The sequence below is a fragment of the Prinia subflava genome, chromosome 10 (assembly GCF_021018805.1).
Source record: "Prinia subflava isolate CZ2003 ecotype Zambia chromosome 10, Cam_Psub_1.2, whole genome shotgun sequence".
NCBI classification, from domain to species: Eukaryota; Metazoa; Chordata; class Aves; order Passeriformes; family Cisticolidae; genus Prinia; species Prinia subflava.
Window position 1 is genome coordinate 1,117,850 of NC_086256.1, and position 21,786 is coordinate 1,139,635.

General features: G+C 53.4%; 1 protein-coding gene across 1 annotated transcript; it reads right to left on the reverse strand.

Annotated features, from left to right (window-relative positions):
- Window positions 1–2,177: 2,177 nt before the first annotated feature.
- IL12RB2 (interleukin 12 receptor subunit beta 2) lies at window positions 2,178–20,473 on the reverse strand. Its single transcript, XM_063406873.1, has 18 exons — window positions 20,344–20,473; window positions 18,256–18,321; window positions 17,174–17,364; window positions 16,441–16,558; window positions 15,402–15,516; window positions 14,501–14,676; window positions 13,703–13,845; window positions 12,439–12,583; window positions 10,872–10,951; window positions 8,896–9,112; window positions 8,119–8,307; window positions 7,411–7,512; window positions 7,147–7,302; window positions 6,064–6,201; window positions 5,697–5,784; window positions 4,876–4,975; window positions 4,184–4,575; window positions 2,178–3,767 (listed from the first exon to the last, which is right to left on the reverse strand). The coding sequence occupies exons 2-18, from the start codon at window positions 18,311–18,313 to the stop codon at window positions 3,719–3,721; spliced, it is 2,457 nt and encodes an 818-aa protein (XP_063262943.1). The 5' UTR covers window positions 18,314–18,321; window positions 20,344–20,473; the 3' UTR covers window positions 2,178–3,718.
- Between the last annotated feature and the right edge of the window lie 1,313 nt (window positions 20,474–21,786).

Consider the following 21,786-nt stretch of genomic DNA (forward strand, 5'->3'; position numbering starts at 1 on the left):
TGTCCTTGGAGCTGGCATTTCTGGAGTTTGGGGTAATTCCTTGTCCTTGGAGCTGGCATTCCCTGAGTTTGGGGTAATTCCTGTCCTTGGAGCTGGCATTCCTGGAGTTTGGGGTAATTCCTGTCCTTGGAGCTGGCATTCCTGGAGTTTGGGGTAATTCCTGTCCTTGGAGCTGGCATTCCTGGAGTTTGGGGTAATTCCTGTCCTTGGAGCTGGCATTCCCTGAGTTTGGGGTAATTCCTGTCCTTGGAGCTGGCATTCCCTGAGTTTGGGGTAATTCCTGTCCTTGGAGCTGGCATTCCCTGAGTTTGGGGTAATTCCTGTCCTTGGAGCTGGCATTTCTGGAGTTTGGGGTAATTCCTTGTCCTTGGAGCTGGCATTCCCTGAGTTTGGGGTAATTCCTTGTCCTTGGAGCTGGCATTCCCTGAGTTTGGGGTAATTCCTGTCCTTGGAGCTGGCATTCCTTGAGTTTGGGGTAATTCCTGTCCTTGGAGCTGGCATTCCTTGAGTTTGGGGTAATTCCTGTCCTTGGAGCTGGCATTCCCTGAGTTTGGGGTAATTCCTGTCCTTGGAGCTGGCATTCCTTGAATTTGGGGTGATTCCTGTCCTTGGAGCTGGCATTCCCTGAGTTTGGGGTAATTCCTGTCCTTGGAGTTGGCATTCCCTGAGTTTGGGGTAATTCCTGGAGCTGGGACTGGGGGGAGGTGGCTCTGGAAGCCCACGTGGATTCCAGGTGGGATGTGGGGCTGCCCCACAGGTACAGCAGTACCTGAGGCATTCCCAGCACTCCTCCAGGTGTTCCCAGGAAGAAACTGGGAATCTGTGCATGAGACACCAAAAATTCAACCCAACCCCTCAACACTTCCCCTCTCCATCCAAACGCAGCTCTGCCTCAGGGCAGTGCTCAGGGTCTGCTTGGGACATCACCAGGGAATGTTTTTCCAGAGAATGATTGTGAGAAATCCCTTCTCCCCCATCCAACCTCACCACAGCTTCGATTCCATCCTCCTGTATCCCTTCAATACACAAACAGCATTGGGTGAATGACTAATAAAGAGGTTTTCTTAGGGGATTTATCAGCATTTGTTAGGAGAATAGGAACAGATCTCGTACTTTATTTCATGTTTTCCTCTTTGGCCAGCTTGGAACATATTTGTAGTTTATTAGGTAGGTAGAAAACTAAAGGTGACACCTTATTTTTATAAAAAACCGTACAGGACAGGCAAAAAGCATTGGAGACCTTGGACTGTGGAATCCCAGCCTGCCCAGCTGTGGTGCTGGCAGCTGCCTTTGCTTTCCCTGAGCTGTTTCCCACCAGAGCTCGTGTTGGGAGTATCATGGATCAGTTCCCCCTCCTGCATTTCCAGCCCCAGGCACGAGGAGGAGGCAAATTTTCTGTCAGAGGGTGAGAGAATCTCTGTTCACCTCTGCTGGCTGCTCTCAGTGCGGGGCTGTTGCAGGAACAGAGCTGTTCCTTCTCCCCCTGCCATGGTTTGGTGGGATGTGCTGCACTTCCAGCCTTGGGGACACTCTGGATAACACAGCAAACACAGGAACAAAGCAAAGCCTTCCCTGCAGCACAAACCTTCCGTGATCCAAACTGTGTTTGCTGTTCCAGTTGCCACCCAGGTGATTTTGCGGGCTGGATTTTCCCTTTTCCTGCTCCAGAGCATTCCCGAATGGCACCTGGAGTGATTCTCAACACAGCTTGTAACTTAAAACTGGTCCTTCTGCTCTTCTGCCAGATGTAAGTTTGCCTCCTCAGTCCATTTGTGTCAAGAACTAAAACTGTGAACATTTATCTTTAATATTGGTGGGTGTTAACTGAAATAAAAGTTTATTTTCGTGCTCTTTTAAAAAAAATGTCCTGAAAACACATGGAGGTGAAACCACTTAGGTTCATAGTGGCTCATCTGGGGTCTGTCCTAGCGAGTCCAGGCTGCATTCCCATTCCCAGGATGGATTTTGCCTTGGAAAAGCATCTCCCGAGTAGGTTATTTATGATTAATGAAGTTGTGTTCAGTAGCATTTTCTGTCCTCTTGCTTGCTCCTGCTGTCACACCAAATCTAGGGGACTACAACTTTTAAATTCTGATCCTTTGGAAAAGGGAGCAGAAAAAGCTGGAAGCAAATTGGCTTTGGGACAAACAAGGGCAAGGTTGGAGCAGGGAAGGAGATCTCAGAGCTGGAACGGTGGGAGGTGGTGGGGGAGCAGGGGGGGTTGATTGAACAGTTCCAGGAGTTAGCTGTGTGGGAAAGGACATGGATTCTCCTGGAATGTCAGGAATCCGTGGGAATGTGTGGTGGCAGCGGCTGGAGGAGCTGAGCCCACCCTCACCTGTAACAGCTCTGCCCCCAGGGATGGGTTTGCACAGGCAGAGCTCTGCTTTAACAAACCCAGCACTGACACCCAAAGGTGCCACCTGCAGCTCTGCCCGCCTGCTGCTTTCCCAGAGTCATTCCAGGATCCAAACTCCCTGCCCTGGCACTGCTGGGCTGCTCTGCCCCCCGGCTCCACGCCTGGGGTGTCCCCAGGAGAGCCAGACCCCACAGTCCTGCTGGAAGGGGTGTCCTGAGGGGAAAACACTCCTGGGGTGCTCAGAGCCATTGCTGGGAGACTGCCAGACTGGAGTTACAAACTCTGCTCCTTGTCTCTTGGAGTAAGACTGGACACGAAACCCCAGATCTTGATTGAGTTGGAGATTTACAGAGAGGAGATGAATTCCAATATTCTCTTATGTTGAGGTAGAAAATATGCAGAAAGATAGGAATAGCAAATTAGTGTTTTATATATAAAAAACCCCTTTTTTCCTATTATCTAATCTACCTTTCTAGTTTGGTTTGGTTTGCAGAGCTGACTTGAGTTGTGCTGCTGAAGCAGAATCCTCGTGCCAGGGTGGTTCCCAGGCAGGGTGTGGAGAGCAGGCAGCAAGTTGGGTTTTTGGATGTCTGTCCCCGTTCTGAGTGAGAAGTTTTCCTTTATGACACCCAGCCAGGTGGCACAGGTGACACCAGACCTCAGGAGCCCAAAGAGAAATGGCTGAGCTGGTGCTTGGCAGTACCCAAATCTGCACTTGAATGGTGGCATCAGCAGCTTGTTGGGATGCAGAGGATGCTCCAGGTAAGTTCATACCTGGACTACTCCATCTCTAACTGCAGCATTTCAGCTTTGTTTTTAATTGTTCTACGTAAAGCTGGAACAACAGAGAGAACAACAGGAAGGCAAGTTCAGATTTCCAACATTTTATTTATATACACACATCTGGTAAACAAAGTCATTAAATGTGTAACACCCTTCCAGCCCGTAATTAGAACACTCCAATAAATCACTTAAATTCCTCTTGACAATCCATTGGACTGAGTACAGATCCTGCCTGCTGCTTTTAGTTGTGGTGAGGAATTTTCCTGCCCTGCGCTGAGGCAAGGAAGGGGCCTGGCTCTGGGGCAGTGTCCCTCGGGGCTCTGGTGTCACCGGGGAGGAACCAGAGGTGCTGAGCTGTCCCGTCCTTCCCTTCTGCAGTTCCCTGCTCTTTCTGGAGGAAGTGCTGATTCCCAGCTCTGATCCTGGGCTGGGCCCAGCCGGGCTGTGGGACAGGGCTTGAGGCAGCCCAGGCTGCGGGAAGGGCTCCCCAAATCCCCCAGATCCAGCTGTGGCATCCCCAGCTGTGCCTCTGATCCCAGAGCGTGCAGAGCTCAGCTGTGACTGGGAAGGGTTTTGTCACTTGGAGGTGTCACATGTGAGCGACTGGAGTGGCTGTCCTGAAACACTGAAAGATTTCGTAAAGTGCAAAATCCAGGCCAGGCTCACATCAAAACACGCTAAAATTCTCTGTAAAGTGCCCAAACCCAGGCTGAGCTCACACTGAAACACCAAAATCCTCCGTAAAGTGCCCAAACCCAGGCTGAGCTCACACTGAAACATCAAAATCCTCTGTAAGGTGCCTAAACCCAGGCTGAGCTCACACTGAAACACCAAAATCCTCTGTAAGGTGCCCAAACCCAGGCTGAGCTCACACTGAAACATCAAAATCCTCCGTAAAGTGCCCAAACCCAGGCTGAGCTCACACTGAAACACCGAAATCCTCCGTAAAGTGCCCAAACCCAGGCTGAGCTCACACTGAAACACCGAAATCCTCCGTAAAGTGCCAAAATTTCTGCCGGGCTCGCATCGCCCCCTGCCTACCTGGGGAAGGAGCCGCAGTCCAGTTTCACTCTGTCCAGAGTCAGGCTCCCTCCGCAGCACAGGGCGGGAGCCAGGAAGGCGCTGGGGAGCGCGGGGAGCGGGCTGGGCTCGGGGGCGGTGTCCGGGGCCGGAGCCGCCGTGCCGGGGTTGGAGATGTACTCGGGCTCGGGGGGCTCCGCCAGCAGCCTCCGGTAGAGCTCCGGGAGCTGCTGCTCCTCTGCCGAGCCCGGCGGTGCCCAGTGCCCGTGTCCCCCGCTGCCAGCGCTGCCCACCGCCAGCTTGTCCCCAGGGCCGGGGGGCTCGGGGCGCTCCCACGTCTCCTCCACCGGGCTCGTGTCGGGCTCCTCGAAGCCGCTGGGCAGGGAGGGGCTGCAGGGAGCGCTCAGCTCCGCCTGCGGGGGCACACGGAGGGAATCCCGGCACGGATCTGCCGGGGCTCCCTCCCCACAGCCGCTCAGCGGCTAAAAACGGAATATCTCCGAGCTCTTCTGGCGTTTAATTTGCCCAGCACATCCTCCAGCGGAGATTATTCGCTGCCAGAGATTGCTGGATTTGCTGCTCTAGGAGATTACCGGCCTGCATGGCTCCAATTGCCTTTTTTTTTCTTTTTTCTTTTTTTTCTTTCTTTTTTTTTTTTTTTTTTGTTTTTAATGAAGGTTGTGGGATTAGAATGCAAACCCCCTCGAATTTACCTTGGCAGCCGTTAAGCTCTTGGCCCACGAGGCGTTGGCAGGGTCGGGGATGGCTTTGCTCTGCCACTGAGGCAGGAGGAGGGACAGGAGCCACTGGAACCTGCAGGGGGGATAAATGCAATGGGGAACGTGCATGGGGAGACCTGCAGCACCCAGGTGAGACCTGCAGCGCCCAGGTGGGACCTGCAGCGCCCAGGTGAGACCTGCAGCACCCAGGTGGGACCTGCAGCCCCCAGGTGGGACCTGCAGCACCCTTGTGCTCCTGGGGTGTGGAATTAACCTAGGTGTGATCATGGATCTGCCCTCAGAGGGACCTGCAGAGCTCTGGGCTGGGTGGGGATAACTCCCAAGGATTGCTCCCCTTCAATTTGGTTTCAAGATCTGGTTGAAAATTCACAACATCTATGGATTATAGATGTATTTTAAGCTGAGAGCCTGTTTTTATCATCATTCATGCACTCTGAAACCCTCATTTTGAACAATCCTGACTGTTCCCTGCTTGTGAAGGGGCATGACCATCCCATAGGACAAGGGGAAATGGGTTTAAACTAAAAGAGGGCTGATTTAGATTAGATGGGGGAAAAGGTTTTTAAAATGCCCTGGCACAGGATGCCCAGAGCAGCTGTGGCTGCCCCTGGGTCCCTGGCAGTGCCCAGGGCCAGGTTGGACACTGGGGCTGGAGCACCCTGGGACAGTGGGAGGTGTCCCATGGGTGACACTGGGTGGGCTTTAGGATCTCTTTCAACCCGAACCACCCTGGGATTCCACCCCTCCTGATACCCATCCCCGTTTTCTGGGACACGGCCGATGGATCCACTCACGCTCTCCTTGCTGGAGGCACGGAGCAAACGCAGGCTGAGAGGATGAGGAAGCTGCAGGTGAGCACCAGGGTCAGCCCGCCCCCAGCACCTGCAATCACAGCAGCCACCATTCAGCTCCCCCAAAAGGATGGAAAAAACCCAAATCCTTCTGTGCTCCATGAACAAACCACCCTCCAGCTCCGAGGAAACAGCACAGCACTGGAGCTTGAAGGCAAAGGAATGCCAGAGATCCTAAAACCGGCTGAAACCACAAATCTGCAGCAGCCAGGAGATCTCCAGGGCGCTTGGAGAGCTCCAGCGATCACAGAGGAGCAGGAAAGCATTCCCGGAGTGTGGAAAAGAGGATCCACGGGCGCCGGTTCCTTACTTTCCAGGCAGACGCTGTCGCTGTTGCCCCGGGGCCCTTCCCCGGCCGCTGTCGCCGCTGTCACCCAGAGGTCGTGGCACTCCCCGGGCTCCAGGTCCGGGATGTGCAGGGAGCGGGGAGCGCTCCCCGCGGGAACCGCTGCGGGAAAAGGGGGTGGGAATGAGAGCCGGGCACGGGATCCGACCGCCCCCAGCTGGAACAGGGCTCCGAGGAGAGGGAGAGGGGAGGAGGAAGAGGGGAAGAGGGAGAAGGGGAGGAGGAGGAATAAGGCAGAAGAAAAGAAGAAGATTAAGAGGAAAAAGGAAGAAAAAGAGGAGGAGGAATAAGGCAGAAGAAAAGGAATAAGAATAAGAGGAAAAAAGAGGAGGGAAAAGAGGAGGAGAAGGAGGAATAAGGCAAAAGAAAAGGAAGAATAAGGAAAAAAGAGGAGGAAGAAGAGGAATAAGGAAAAAGAAAAGGAAAACGATTAAGAGGAAATAAAAGAGGAGGAGGAAGATGAATAAAGGGAGGAACATGAGGAAGAAGGAGAAGAGGAGGAAGGAGAAGAGGAAGAAGGAGAAGAGGAGGAAGGAGAAGAGGAGGAAGGAGAAGAGGAGGAAGGAGAAGAGGAGGAAGGAGAAGAGGAGGAAGAAGAAGAGGAGGAAGGAGAAGAAGAGGAAGGAGAAGAGGAGGAACGAGAAGAGGAGGAAGGAGAAGAGGAGGAAGGAGAAGAGGAGGAAGGAGAAGAAGAGGAAGGAGAAGAGGAGGAACGAGAAGAGGAGGAAGGAGAAGAGGAGGAAGGAGAAGAGGAGGAAGAAGAAGAGGAGGAAGGAGAAGAAGAGGAAGGAGAAGAGGAGGAACAAGAAGAGGAGGAACGAGAAGAGAGGATAAGGAAAAGGAAGAAAAACATTTTAAAAATATTTAAAAATATTTAAAAAATATACAAAAAAGAGTAAAAAGAAGAGGAGGAAGAAGAAGAAGAAGGAGAAACAGCAGGGATAAATTTGATAGTTCCAGACTGAAAGTGCCTTAGAATGATCTCACTGGAGACCTTCAGTGACGAAAGGGGAACAAGGGAAGCATTTCCAGCCCCCGGGCACCCACCGTGGACATGGGGCTGGCCCTGCCTGTCCCTCCTGTGCAGGTAGATGTGGTACCCAGTGATGCAGCCCCTCTGCTGGGGACCCGGGACCTCCTCCCAGGAAACCAGGACGCCGCTGGCCCAGGGGGTGGTGAACATCTGGGGCCCAGCTGAGGGGGCTGCAAGACACGGGACCGGTGTTAGAGCTGAGCTGAAAATGCCTTCAGAACACCTGGGAGGGTGCTGGAGTCCTGGAAACTCAGGGATTTGGGGGTCCTGGGGTTCACCTTGCGCCGTGGAGTTTGCCCTGACTGAGGCTGCCTGCCCAGCTCTGTCCTGATAAAGCGCAGACACGTGGATCTGGTAGCAGACTTCATCTCTGATGTGCTCTGGGGGCAGAAATCACAACTGCAGCGTTGTTTGTTCAGGGGTTTGCAGCCAGGGCAGAAATATTGCAGAGGTTGCTCAAATCTGAGTTAAATCTTGTGATTATTGGTAGATATTTCATAAAGAAGGGAAAGAAATTCTCTCTGATCTGCTGAGCCCAGCAGAGCCTTACTGGGCATTGAGCTGAAAATTAAAGTTTTCCCAGTGCCAGAGGGCAGGGCTGGGTGGGATATTGGGCAGGAATTGTTCCCTAGGAGGGTGGGCAGGCCCTGGCACAGGGTGCCAGGAATTCCTGTCCAATCTCCCATCCGTCCCTGCCCTCTGGCAGTGGATGTCACTGGTGTGGGAGCTGTGGCTGCCCCTGGATCCCTAGAAGTGATTTTAGTAAAAAATTACAGAAATACTGAAATACAGAACCCCAGACTGGTTTGGGTGGGACCTCAAAGCCCACCCCAGTGCCACCCTGCCACAGCAGGTTCACTCACACCATCCCAGGCTGCTCCAAGCTCCACCCAGCCTGGCCTTGGAGGCCAAATTCACCCCTGACTTGTAGCTTGAAACATTTCCCCACCGAGCTGGCGCCGTGCCCAGCCCGGGCTGGCATTTACCTGCGATCACCGTGGACAGCTGGGACCGGGCCAGCCTCACCCAGGCGTGCTGGGGCTGCCCCCAGGGCTGTGCCCACTCCACCAGGTACCCCCCGACGGGCACGGCGGGGCCCTCGGGGGGGCTCCAGCTCACCAGGATGCTGCTGTTCCCCAGGGCCGCGGCAGAGACGCGCTGGGGAGGGGGCAGCTCTGGCAGGGGAGAACAAAAACGGGGTCAGCACAAAGTCACCCAGCCTCGGCCAGTGGGGTTTGCTGGGTGCCACCACTCGGGCACCGTGGGAAGGATGAAAAGGAGGTTTTAGCTCCACAGAAGGTGCCGGTGGGAGGGTGAGGGGTTTGCTGGCAGGAACAGTCACATTCCTGTCTTTTCTCGTGGGTCGGACACCCACAGCAGGGCTTGGCTGTGCCATCCCAAACCCCGGGAGGTGCTGGCACCGCACATCCCGACAGCCTGCCCTGAGGAGGAGGGACAGTGAGGAAGGACCACGGGGAAGGACCGTGAGGAAGGACCACGAGGAGGGATCGTGAGGAGGGACCATGAGTAAGGACCATGAGTAAGGACATGGAGCTGCTGCAGATTCCAGAGGAGGAACAGGGACATTCTCCCTGCGTGCAGCCAGGCTGGGAGAGCCGGCAGTGTTCACCCACAGGGAAAGGAGGATCTGAGCATTCCCAAAGCTCCGCTGAGCACAAAGCGGAGGGACCGCAGCGCTGGCAGGGTGTGCGGCACCGGGCAGGGCAGCGCTGCGGCCCCGGGGGTGCCCGGGGGGCTCTTACCGGGGCTGCCCGGGCGGGTGAGGAGGGCGGCGGGGCGGGAGCGGCCCCCGCGGGTGCGGGCGGTGACCGTGACCCTGTGCGCCACCCTGGGGGTGACCCTGGAGAAGCTGCTCTGCCCGGTCTGGTGGGACTGCGCCGGCTGCTCCCCCTGCTCCAGCGCTTCCAAGGTCACCGTGTATCCCAGGATTCTCCCTCCTGCCTCGGACCTGCTCAGAGCCTGCGGGGAAAGTGCAGCAGTCACTGGATTCTGACAAGGTGCTGTCACCTGGGGGTGCTGGGGAGGGGCTTTGGATGAGGGGTGCAGGGACAGGGAATGGATTCCCACTGCCAGAGGGCAGGGATGGGTGGGAGATTGGGCAGGAATTGTTCCCTGGCAGGGTGGGCAGGCCCTGGAATAGAATTCCCAGAGCAGTTGTGGCTGCCCCTGGATCCCTGGCAGTGCCCAAGGCCAGGCTGGAGCAGCCTGGGACAGTGGAAGTGTCCCTGCCATGGCAGGGGTGGCTCTGGGTGGGCTCTGAGGTCCATCCCAACCCAAACCATTTCAGGATTTATTTTTCCCACTGAACTCCAGTTTAGTGGAGCTCCTTTGCTGTGAGATGCTGATTTTCCCAGCAGCAGCACAGCTGGGGGCACTGAAACCCTTCCTGAATTCCAGCCACGCTTCTCACAGGGAAGAAAAAGAAGATGATCAGCTGCCCAGCTGGATTTGCCAAAACGAGCAGGTTTTGCTTGGGAGGAAAATCCTGGATTTTCCTTAAAGCCACCATAGAGGATGATTTAAATGGAACCACTCAGAGCAGACATCTCTGACAGTGTGTGGAACACCACACCCTGGTTTAACCCCTGGGGGTGCCTGCAGTTGTACTCCCAGTTTCAGTTTCCTGATGTTTCTGTGGCATTGATTCATTCGTTTGGCTGATCTTCGTCATAACGAAACAAAGCACAAACCAAAATGTTTGCAGTGCTCTGGCAGCAGCTCAGGACAGAGGCAGCACTGCAAACCCGCTGGAATTAAATTTCCAACCCTTTTCTGGGTATTTGTCTGAGGACAGGAGCACACCCTCGGTAGGAAGTGGTCCTGAGTGTCAGCCTGGCTCCGAGGCTGCTGTGAAACCTCTAAAAGCAGTTTATTACCCTGGTTTATGAATGATGCTGCAGGAAGTCACTCCTGATAAAGAAAGTGCTGCAAGATAAAGGTCTTCCAGCTAAAGCCACAACGTCTGGGGTCACAGAATCTCATGAGAGTTTCTGCTTTCACTTGCAGCCTGGTGCTTGTCGGTGTGTGCTGTGGGGGGGAACACGGTGAGGTTTTGTACCCAGGTAAAAAAAATGGGTTTTGAACCAAATTCTGGTGGGTTTTAAACCAGATTCTGTGTGGAATGTCCCCTGTGGGGTCACAGCCCCCAGCTCTGCCCAGCAGACCCCAAAAATGCTGTGGAATCTGGAGAGGGGCTTGGGATAAAGGGCGGGATACAGGACACAGGGAGTGACTGCCCACTGCCAGAGGGCAGGGCTGGATGGGATTTTGGGGAGGAATTGTTCCCTGGGAGGAATTGTTCCCTGGGAGGGTGGGGAGGGGCTGGGCTGGAATTCCCAGAGCAGCTGTGGCTGCCCCTGGATCCCTGGCAGTGCCCAAGGCCAGGCTGGAGCAGCCTGGGACAGTGGGAGGTGTCCCTGCCCTTGGAACAAGACGCTCAAGATCCCTCTCAATCCAAATAATTCTGAAATTCCATGAAATTGTAGGTAGGAAAGTGGTGATGAATCTCCTCCCAGGGAGGGGCCTCTTGGTCTGTGTCCCTGTCCCTGTGAACCCCCTGCTCTTCCAGGGTTCAGTACTTTCCTGCAGTCCTAAAAATCATAATTTCTCCTCTCACCTGGCTCTGGGGTTTGTTTCCCCTCTCACCTGGCTCTGGGGTTTGTTTCCTCTCTCACCTGGCTGGGTTTTACTGCCTCTGCTGGGGTCTCACCGAACTCACCTTCCAAAAAAAGGAGAGGTTCTGGTGCCCAGGGCCCAGGTCCTGCTGCCGGTACCACACATCCAGGATCCCCCTTGGCACTGGAGCGGGAGGAAAAGCAGAGCAGTGGCGACGGCTGGGGTCAGAAGCCAACAAAGGAGACAACGAGGAGGTAAAACCCCAGAGAAAATCCGAATTTAAGTTTTTAACCCTCCCTGAATGCTGCAGGGTGTGGCAATCCGTGTTTGCTGTGGCTGCTTTGGGGATGGGGATCTGGAGGAGAACCAGCCATAAACCCAAGGAGAGGAGTTGGGATCTGCTGCTGGATTTATCCTGACCTCAGTAATCCCAAGGATGGCTCCCGAGGAAACCCACACGTCAAAGCACAGCATTCCCTCCTGTCTTTGCACAAATTTGAGGAGGATTTTCCTGTCTGGCTCCAAGTAATAAATGCCCTTAACAGTTTCTCTGAGGCAGCTGAGAGCCCCAGTTCCTCCCACAGTTCTGATGGGAACTCGGGATATTTTGGAGAAACCTCCCAAAATGGCATTCAAGGGAAGATCTGGCTGCTGGGGATGCTCCCAAAATCCAGAATCAGAGATAAATACACAAGGACAGCTGAGGTGGCAGAGGATGAGAGAGCTTGGCCCCTCGAGGACCCTGAGCAGCAGCAGCTCATCAAATTCAAATGCTAATTGTTAATAGCTGGGGCAGGGGGCAGCTGATGAACAACCCAGGGCTGCAGCAAAGGCAAAAACCCCTCCAGGGCAGCGATGCTGGGAGAGCTTTGTCCTGGACTGACTGGAGCAGAAACAAGAAACAGGAGCAGAAATAAAACCAGAGCATCGACCGTGAGCTCAAAGCAGAAAAATTCGGGTGTGGGATTGCATCTGCTGCCCTCCAGCCTGGATTTAAAAGCCCGTGCACCACGTGAATGAGGCAAGTTCACACAAAAAGGAGCGGGAGAAGGGATTTCTCCTTGAAAAGGTTTGATCTGGGGTTTGTACGAGACAGCTTGTGGAGAACTTCCTCGCACCCTCCCCTTGCTCTGTGTCTGAGGGCACGAAGTGTTCCTTGATCAGCTAAAACCCGGTGACCACAAACTCAGGGTGCTCTGAACGGGGGGAAACTGAGAGGAAGGTGGGGGAAGCAGGCAGGGACGGAGGGAGGGAGGGAGGAGTTCACACCTCCGGCCTCAGCCAGTGCCCCCTGCAGAAACCGCTGCTGTCCCCGGGCCATGGGAAATGGCCCCGAGGGCTCGGAGTAATTCACAAAAAAGGGCAGAAAAGACAAGCAGGAGGGCAGAAATCACATAATTGGAAAGGTGGGATTGGCACCTTAAAGATCATCTCACCCCAGCCCCCCCAAAACCCTTCGGCTGTTCTCAGTGAACTCTGGAAATTCCTGAGCAGCTTTTCACCTGTTTTCACCAGGTTTGTTCATTTAAAAAAGCAATTTCCTTACAGAAACGTCCCTCCCTTGGCTCAGGGTGTGGCTCTAGGCTTTGCAGCAGTTTTTCCCCCTGGGCTGGGCTGTCCCGGGGGATGCAGAGCCCGGGGCAGGGTCGGGGTTGGGGTATTTTCCTCACCCGCGGCAGGGCTGTGGCTCTCCCGCCGGCTCCAGGCGCTCCAGAGCCCCCGGCCGGGCTGCAGCCTGCAGCTCCCCTGGAACTCGTAGGCTGTGTCAGGCTCCAGCCCCTGCAGATGATATTTCTCCCTGTTGAAGCTTTCCACCTTCAGTGGGGATGGAGAAATTGGAATTTAGCTCACAAGGAAACGGGGGCTGCAGGCAGTGAGAGGCTGAGATAAAAATTCAGGTGTAACTTTAAAATAAAACAGAGAAGCCCTGGTGTGAGGCAGCTTCAGTAATTCAAGGAGCAGCGGGAGGGATCTCCAGGCCTGCAGGGCTTTATCTGGAGAATCCCTCATTTCTCCCGTGCCAGTAACAAAATCTCTGTTTGAGTGATTTGCTCAGCCCCCAGCAAAATGCTCCTTTTGCCACTTAAAGCAAAAACTTCATGGAATCAACAGCAAAACTTCATCCCGTGAAACAATGGAATGGTTTGGGTGGGAAGGGACCTTGCAGCCCACCCAGTGCCACCCCTGCCCTGGCAGGGAAACCTCCCACTGCCCCAGGCTGCTCCAAATCCATCCAGCCTGGCCTTGGGCACTGCCAGGGGACAGGGACAGCCACGACTGCTCTGGGAATTCCAGCCCAGCCCCTCCCCACCCTCCCAGACAGGAATTCCTTCCCAATATCCCACCCAAATTTCTACTTTTTCAGTGTGAAGCCATTCCCTGTGTCCTGTCCCTCCAGCCCTTGTCCCCAGCCCCTCTCCAGCTCTCCTGGAGCCCCTTCAGGCCCTGCCAGGGGCTCTGAGCTCTCCCTGGAGCCTTCTCCTCTCCAGCAGTCTGGAATCCCCTCCATCCCAGAGGATTACTGGAATTGGAATTCCCTCCATCCCAGAGGATTACTGGAATTGGAATCCCCTCCATCCCAGAGGATTACTGGAATTGGAATTCCCTCCATCCCAGAGGATTACTGGAATTCCCTCCATCCCAGAGGATTACTGGAATCCCCTCCATCCCAGCAGGATTACTGGAATTCCCTCTATCCCAGAGGATTACTGGAATAGGAATTCCCTGAATTCCCTCCATCCCAGAGCATTATTGGAATAGGAATTCCCTGAATTCCCTCATCCCAGAGGATTACTGGAATTCCCTCCATCCCAGAGGATTACTGGAATAGGAATTCCCGGAATTCCCTCATCCCAGAGGATTACTGGAATTCCCTCCATCCCAGAGGATTATTGGAATAGGAATTCCCTGAATTCCCTCATCCCAGAGGATTACCGTGCTCCAGGCCCCGGGGCTGCCCAAGGGCCGGTACCTCAGCCTGCAGTGCTGTGCTCCAGCTCCATCCCGCCAGGAAAGGCTGCAGCTGGTGCCAGAGGAATTGTCAAACTCCACCAGAAATTCAGGAGGACGCGGCTTCACTGGCACCAAACACAGAGACAAACAGGGCTCAGGGAGGCAGCACGGCCCAGAAGGCTCCCGGGATCCCAGGGAAAAGGAAATCCCAGGGCAAAGAAAATCCCGGTTTAGCTTAAGCAAGGATCAGCTTAAACGCAATAACCAAAATAAATATAACCGAATAAATACAAACTAAAATAAATAACTGAACTTTGCAAGTTAGATAAATATTTTATCTATTAGATAATATTTTATCTATCTGTCTAATATGGCAACATATTTTGTTAAAATATGCTAAATAGGCTAATTTTTAAATTAAATAAAACTAAAATGTACATGTAATAGAATTTTAAGTTAATAGGATATAAATCTGATATCATCTAAACTTTATAAAACTTAAATTTAACCAAAACTTAACAGGGCCCAAGCTTAGTAGAACTTAACATAATTTAAAGTAAGTAATATTTAAACGTAACCTTGCTTAAACTGAACAGTGCCAGGGTAGGAACATCCTGGAGCAGGAATATCCCAGGCTTAGGTGGAAAACAGGATTCTTGGTTTAGGCTGGATGGGTGATTTTCCCGAGAGGTTTAATGTTTAATGTTTTTCCAAGAGGTCCTGAGTATTTCCAGGTCCTCCCCAGGCTCTGGGGCTGACTGAGGGGTGGGCAGTGCTCACCTATGTCTGTCAGCGTGAAGGTGAGAGGCTGGGAGGAGGCATTCCCTAATTTATTGGAGGCAAAAACCACCAGGGTGTAATTGGAGTCAAAATCCAGCTGGCTCAGAGCCGCAGAGCCCAGAACCTGACCCGGGGATTCTTCTGGAAAGCAAAAGGCACCAGTCCCGTTGGAGAGCCTGGAGCAGAGGGAAAGGTGTGGGTGGATTTCTGTGGAGCAGGGAAGGGGAGCCCTGGGGGTGTGGGGATAAATCCTGGGGGGTGTGGGGACAGGATAAACCCTGGGGGTGTGGGGATAAATCCTGGGGGGTGTGGGGATAAATCCTGGGGGGTGTGGGGATAAATCCTGGGGGTGTGGGGACAGGATAAACCCTGGGGGTGTGGGGATAAACCCTGGGGGTGTGGGGACAGGACAAACCCTGGGGGTGTGGGAACAGGATAAATCCTAGGAATGTGGCGACAGGGTAAATCCTGGGGATATGGGGACAGGGTAAATCCTGGGGGTGTGGGGACAGGATAAACTTTAGGGATGTGGGGACAGGATAAATCCTGGAAATGTGGGTACAGGATAAATCCTGGGAGCGTGGGGACAGGATAAACCCTGGAGGTGTGAGGTGTGGGTGAATCCTGGGGCTGTGGGGACAGGGTGAATCCTGAGGATGTGAGGATGGGTAAATCCTGGTGATGTAGGGACAGGGTAAATTTTGAAGATGTGGGGACAGGGTAAATCCTGAAGGGTGTGGGGACAGGGTAAATCCTGGGGGTGTGGGGACAGGGTTCCCTTTCCAAAGGGATGGATGGGCACAGCCTCTTAGCTGGACCCTGAGGGAGCTGCAGGGCACGATCAGAAATCTGCTCCAGGGGATAATTAGGCATTAATTGTATTTACACCCCCATCACTCACTCTATTCCATAGGAGGTGGGGAGGTAGGTGAGCCCTCCCTTGTCCCAGGTGCAGGTGGGACGTCCCCGTGTCCCATCCTGGATACAGGACACGTTCCTGGGCTCATCTGGAGGATCTGAAACAGAAATTCCTGTCAGTCCTAAAATCACAGCCTCTAAGGATCCTTCAGTCCAACATCCCCAGGCAGACCAGGCTGCCCTGAGCTCATCCAGCCTGGCCCTCAGTTTATCACTAAGATGTTGGCAGGGTGTGGGAAATGGATTTGCAGGGTTGCAAAGTGAAAAATAAAACAATACAAGTATTATAATTCACTGTTAAAACCCAAACTATTTCTTAATTACAGTACATTATAAACATTTTTTAACCTATCGGCTTTTACCACACAATACTATAAATACCTTAAAAGCAATTATCTAAAATTACCCCTGGTGGGTCCTACCACAGTGCATCTTTCACAGTTCTGCTTCTCCAAAGTATCTGGTTTTATTTGCAAGGCCATTCTTTGAAATTGTCTCCAGTTCCATTTCTCTCTCAGCAGTGTCTGTCCTATCCCAAGGCCTTTCTAAGTCAGCATTTTTTATCCCAAATTTTGCACACAGATGCACAGGACAGTGTGAGCCTTCTGCCAGGTTTGGGAATTCTGTGTAAATCCATTTCCCACATTAGGAGACACTTTGAGGGATGCGGGGTGGGGAGGAGGTTGTTTGCTCTGGGCAGGCAGATTCATTGAGCCTCTCTCCCTTCAGGAATAACACAGCTGCACAATTCCAGCCAGGAATATTTTGAATATTTCCAATATCTATTTCCAGTAGCCCTTCACGGACAGCACCAGTGCTGGACAAAGCCACCCCCTGCCCGTGTATGAGAGGCTTCCCTCCTGCACGGGGAGCTGTGAGTAATGAATTCTGATTTTCCTTATGAAAATGGAATGAATTCTGATTTTCCGTATGAAAATGGAATGAATTCTGATTTTCCTTATGAAAATGGAATGAATTCTGATTTTCCTTATGAAAATGGAATGAATTCTGATTTTCCTTACTCCCACACTGGATGTCGACTCCACAGAGGACTCTTGTCCTGTCTCCACAGATGGTTCTGCAGGTGAAGGTGTGCTTGCCATAGGTGGTGACCAGGAGGGTTTTGTTCACTGAGCCTCCCTGTGAATCAGCATTTCAAAGGGTTAAGATTTTAGCCAAGGGTTGGAAGCAATTTATATCGATTAGGATGCAAGTTAGAAAAGCAGAAGATAATGATTATTAGATGTTTGAGTTGTAGCTGAACGATGTGTTGCTTGCTGTTATGTGCTCGTTTTAGTTGTGTTTATAGGAGGAAATGAAATATTTGGACCTTCATAATTACAAACTAAAACCAATGGAACCAGCACCTGGACCCGATGCTAACTGATCACAAACAGGAGGGATTGGATGGTGCCAAAGGTCAGGAAACCTGGCAGCAGCAGGAGGGCAGAGAGGTCACTGTGAGGAAGACTTTCCTGACCTCATCCTTTGAGGCCACTGACCCAATTCGAGACCACTGTCCCAATTCAAGAGAACAACTGAGCAGGCCTGAAGGATTTTAACCTCATTTTGGTACCGAGTGGGCAGTGAGAGGTGCTGGGGCCGTGCACAAATATAGTGGGCAGGACTGGGGATAAACAGAGGGCAGAGATCGTCTGGCGCGGCTCCCGGAGGTGACTCCTCAACAAACCACAAAACCTTCTCACTTCGGTCAGAGAGGTTCTGCCCCCGATCTGGTGGGGTTTTGGGGCTCACCTTGGTCCTGGCCTGCTCGGAGTGGTTGAGGAAGAGGGCAGCCCAGCACCAGGGCTGGGTGGGTGGCAGCTGGCAGCGCAGGGTGACGCTGGTGCCACTCGGGACGGCGCGGGCGCTGCTGGCCGTGATGCTGCCCCGGGCACAGACCCCCACGGCCCTGCTGGCGCCCACTGCCCCTCTCCTGCACAGCCCTGCAAGGGAAAGGCACAACAAACACAGGCAGGAGCCCAGCTCCGCTCTGAGCTCCGGCAAGGCTCTCCCCAGAGGGCTGACGGAGAAATTCCGGGCTCTGCACAGGGATCTGCAGCCATGAGATCGCTCCCAGTCCCCAAAAAACCAAGACAACCCCAGGTAAAAACTGCCAGAACCTTCCTTTGGTCGGGGATTATAAAAGTGCCCGTGTCAGTAGAGCTGTGCAGGAGGCACAGGACGGACCTGGAGCTGCTGCAGGGCTGGGAGAGCTGGGGGGGCTCCCCCGGAGAGGAGAAGGCTCCAGGGAGAGCTCAGAGCCCCTGGCAGGGCCTGAAGCGGCTCCAGGAGAGCTGGAGAGGGGCTGGGGACAAGGGATGGAGGGACAGGACACAGGGAATGGCTCCCACTGCCAGAGGGCAGGGCTGGGTGGGAGATTGGGCAGGAATTGTTCCCTGGGAGGGGCTGGGCTGGAATTCCCAGAGCAGCTGTGGCTGCCCCTGGATCCCTGGCAGTGCCCAGGGCCAGGCTGGACACTGGGGCTGGAGCAGCCTGGGACAGTGGGAGGTGTCCCTGCCATGGCAGGGGTGGCACTGGGTGGCTCTGAGGTGGCACTGGGTGGCTCTGAGGTCCCTCCCAACCCAACCCATTCTGGGATTCTGTGAACGGGATTTTCTCCTGCTCACGAGCTCTGCCTGTCCCGGTGCCTTTCCTCACAGAACCAGCAGCTCTACCTTGAACTAAACCCCGAACAAACTCCCCACATCACTCATTAACTCCAGAAGGGAAGATGTTCACTGGCACTCGGAGCAGGAGCTGGAAAAACCCCACCCCAATTAGGCTGAGTGCTCCATTTGAGAGATAATTGCTCTGTAGGAGGAAACCCCTCTTACCTGCCGTGACGTGCAGCACCAACCAAAGCGCTGAGGGCACGATCCATGGAAATGGCATTTTGGTGCCTAGAGAGAAAGGAATTCCTGTCACCAGCTCCTGAAAAGTGGGGATGTTACCTCCAGATCTTCGTGTTTTTCTGCTTTACCACTTCGGAAAATCCGGAATGCGCATTTTGTGAGACCTTCCTGCTGAACATTCCCTGGTTTTACTGAGATCCCGCGGCCGTGGCGCCCAGCCCTGCACAGCTCACCCGAACCCCTTCACGTGGTGCCTTCTGGAGGTGATTCGTGGGTGCCAGGATGAGCAATCTCAGCACCCTCAGGGCTCTTCAGGGAAATGCTCTGCCTTCCACTAAACCGAGACGGCCCGGGGGCTGTGCAAACAGCCTGCAAGCAGCTGCCTCTGAGGCAAGGTGCCCAAAATACCCCGGGCCAGGCAAAACCAGCCCGACTTCAAAGCATCCGGTCAGGGGCACGGCCCGGGAAGCGCTGAAAATGTAAATTGTGACAGGGCTGAAAATGTAAATTGTGACGGAGAAAAGGATGAGAAACTGCTGAGGAGCAGCCTCCAGCTCCGAGCTGAGAACTGGGCAGGAAAATCCCAGGACAAAGAAAATCCCGGGACAAAGAAAATCCCAGGTAAGGAGCATCTCAGGGCAGCAGCGTCCCGCGGCAGGAAAATCTCGGGACAAGAGCACCTCATAGAAGAGAAAATCCCAAGTAAGAAACATCCCAGGGCAGGAGAATCCCAAAACAATGAATATCCCAGGACAAGAGCATCCCAAAACGATGAATATCCCAGGACTGCAGCATCCCAAGGCAGCAGCATCCCAGCACAAGAACATCCCAAGGCAGCGGCACCCCGGGGCAAAGAAAACCCCAGGTAAGGAGCATCCCAGGACAAGAGCATCTCATGGCAGAGAAAATCCCAAGTAAGAAACTTCCCAGGGCAGGAGAATCCCAAAACAATGAATATCCCAGGGCAGCAGCACCTCGGGGCAAAGAAAATCCCAGGGAAAAGAAAATCCCGGGGCAAAGAAAATCCCAGGGAAAAGAAAATCCCAGGGAAAAGAAAATCCTGGGGCAAGGAAAATCCCAAGGCAGCATCTCAGTGCAGGAATATCCTGGAGCAGGAATATCCCGGAGCAGGAGCATCCCAGGACAATGGGAATCCCAGCACCATCCCAGGGCAGCAGCATCCCGCGGGACTGTTCCTCTCCCAGCGCGCCGCTATCCCTCTGTCGGGAATGGCCCCTCCTCGGCCCCGCGGGGGGATCCCGGCCCCGGGAGGCTCGGGAAAGGAAAGGGAAAAAGGGAAGGGAGAAGAATTGGAAGAGGAAGAGGGGATATAAAATAAAATGCAGCCCAGCCCCTCCCTGAGCAGAGCTTGTCCAGAGACACCTCCACTCTCATCTCACCTTCTCAGTAAGATGGTTTTTGTTTTCTCTCATTTTTTTAGCCCTCCCACAGCGCATTGCTACATTTAACAGAGTTCTAAATGAATGAATGTTTTCCTGTTATTGTTCCTTCTCTTTTCGGGCCGTGCATGACACAAAGTCAGTTCCTCTGACTGGTTATATCAGCTTTTCTTACCTCGAACAACTCAGCACAGGCATTTTGGGGGCAGAAACATCCCAGGGCAGGAGCACCCCAAAATAATGAATATCCCAGGGCAGGAGCACCCCAAAATAATGAATATCCCAGGGCAGGAGCATCCCGAGGCAGCAGCACCCCAGGGCAGGAATATCCCAGGGCAGCAGCACCTCGGGGCAAAGAAAATCCCAGGAAAAGAAAATCCCAGGGAAAAGAAAGTCCCGGGGCAAAGAAAATCCCAGGGCAGTATCCCAGTGGAGGAACATCTTAGCAATGAGAGGACACAAGGTTTGCAGCCTCCAGGAATCCCAATTTTTGTGTTTGAGCCTCCAGCTGCTTTTCCTCCCTCCCAAAGCCAGGACCAACATTCGGGCTCCTTTCCAGAGCCTGGAAATTATTTTCTGCCACTAATTATCATTAATTTGCTGGAGGGTGGGGGGAGCTGGGGGAGCCTATACCCCCCAAAATTCCGAATATCAAAAGCTCCTTTTTTACCTCTTGTGTCCCCTCTGTCCTCATCGGTTCCCGGGGCTCTTCTCCTTTTCCAGAGCCCGTCCCAGCTCAGCTCCAGCTCCGCGAGGCCGCGCCGGGGTTGGGGTGAGTTTAACCCGGGACACCACGGGCGCTTCTGGGGAATCCCGCCCCGTCCCGCCTGCCCGGGGCTGCTCCATGCGCGCCGCCCCTGCCCGGGCTGTCCCGGGAATGGCCCGGGAATGTCCCAGGAATGTTCACTCGGGCATCCCCGCAGTGTCCCAGGAATGTTCACTCGGGCATCCCCGCAGTGTCCCGGGAATGTTCACTCCTGTATCCCCGCGGGTGTCCCGGGAATGTTCACTCCTGCATCCCCGCAGTGTCCCGGGAATGTTCACTCCTGTATCCCCGCAGTGTCCCGGGAATGTTCACTCCTGTATCCCCGCAGTGTCCCGGGAATGTTCACTCCTGTATCCCCGCAGTGTCCCGGGAATGTTCACTCCGGTATCCCCGCAGTGTCCCGGGAATGTTCACTCGGGCATCCCCGCAGTGTCCCGGGAATGTTCACTCCGGAATCCTCGCAGTGTCCCGGGAATGTTCACTCCGGAATCCTCGCAGTGTCCCGGGAATGTTCACTCCGGAATCCCCGCAGTGTCCCGGGAATGTTCACTCCGGTATCCCCGCAGTGTCCCGGGAATGTCCCGGGAATGTTCACTCCGGTATCCCCCCCCGGTCAGGCTGCAGGGAGATGCTGCGGACGCCCCGGTGATCAGAGCTTTGTGCAGCAGCGACAGGCAGGAGGAAATGGCCAGCGCATCACCCTCCACAGAACAATGGGGCTTCCTTTTCACTTCGATTTTTTTATTTCCTCTTTCTTCTCCTTTTGAAAATGTTTTTGGTGTTTTTTTCTGATTTTTTTTTCCTTTATATATTTGTTTTCCGCTTTTGTTTTTTTCTTTCCCCCTTTCTCTTTTCTTCTTTTGTATTTATTCTTTGTCTTTGACTTGTTTTACTTTTCCTTTTTCTTCTTTCTTTTTCTAGTTCTTCTCTTCTCTTCTCTTCTCTTCTCTTCTCTTCTCTTCTCTTCTCTTCTCTTCTCTTCTCTTCTCTTCTCTTCTCTTCTCTTCTCTTCTCTTCTCTTCTCTTCTCTTCTCTTCTCTTCTCTTCTCTTCTCTTCTCTTCTCTTCTCTTCTCTTCTCTTCTCTTCTCTTCTCTTCTCTTCTCTTCTCTTCTCTTCTCTTCTCTTCTCTTCTCTTCTCTTCTCTTCTCTTCTCTTCTCTTCTCTTTTCTCCCCCTTTTCTCTCTTTTCTCCCCCTTTTCTCCCTTTTTTCCCCTTTTCTCCCTTTTTTCCCCTTTTCTCCCTTTTTTCCCCTTTTCTCCCTTTTTTCCCCTTTTCTCCCTTTTTTCCCCTTTTCTCCCTTTTTTCCCCTTTTCCCTTTTTTCCCTTTTCCCCTTTTCTCCCTTTTT

Coding starts and splice junctions, on each gene's coding strand:
- IL12RB2 (XM_063406873.1), bottom strand. CDS start 18,313: ATGCCATTTCCATGGATCGTGCCCTCAGCGCTTTGGTTGGTGCTGCAC. Junction 13,846..14,500: donor CTTCACGCTGACAGACATAG/GTGAGCACTGCC, acceptor GTTTGGTGCCAG/TGAAGCCGCGTCCTCCTGAA. Junction 4,976..5,696: donor GTGCCTCCAGCAAGGAGAGC/GTGAGTGGATCC, acceptor TCCCCCCTGCAG/GTTCCAGTGGCTCCTGTCCC.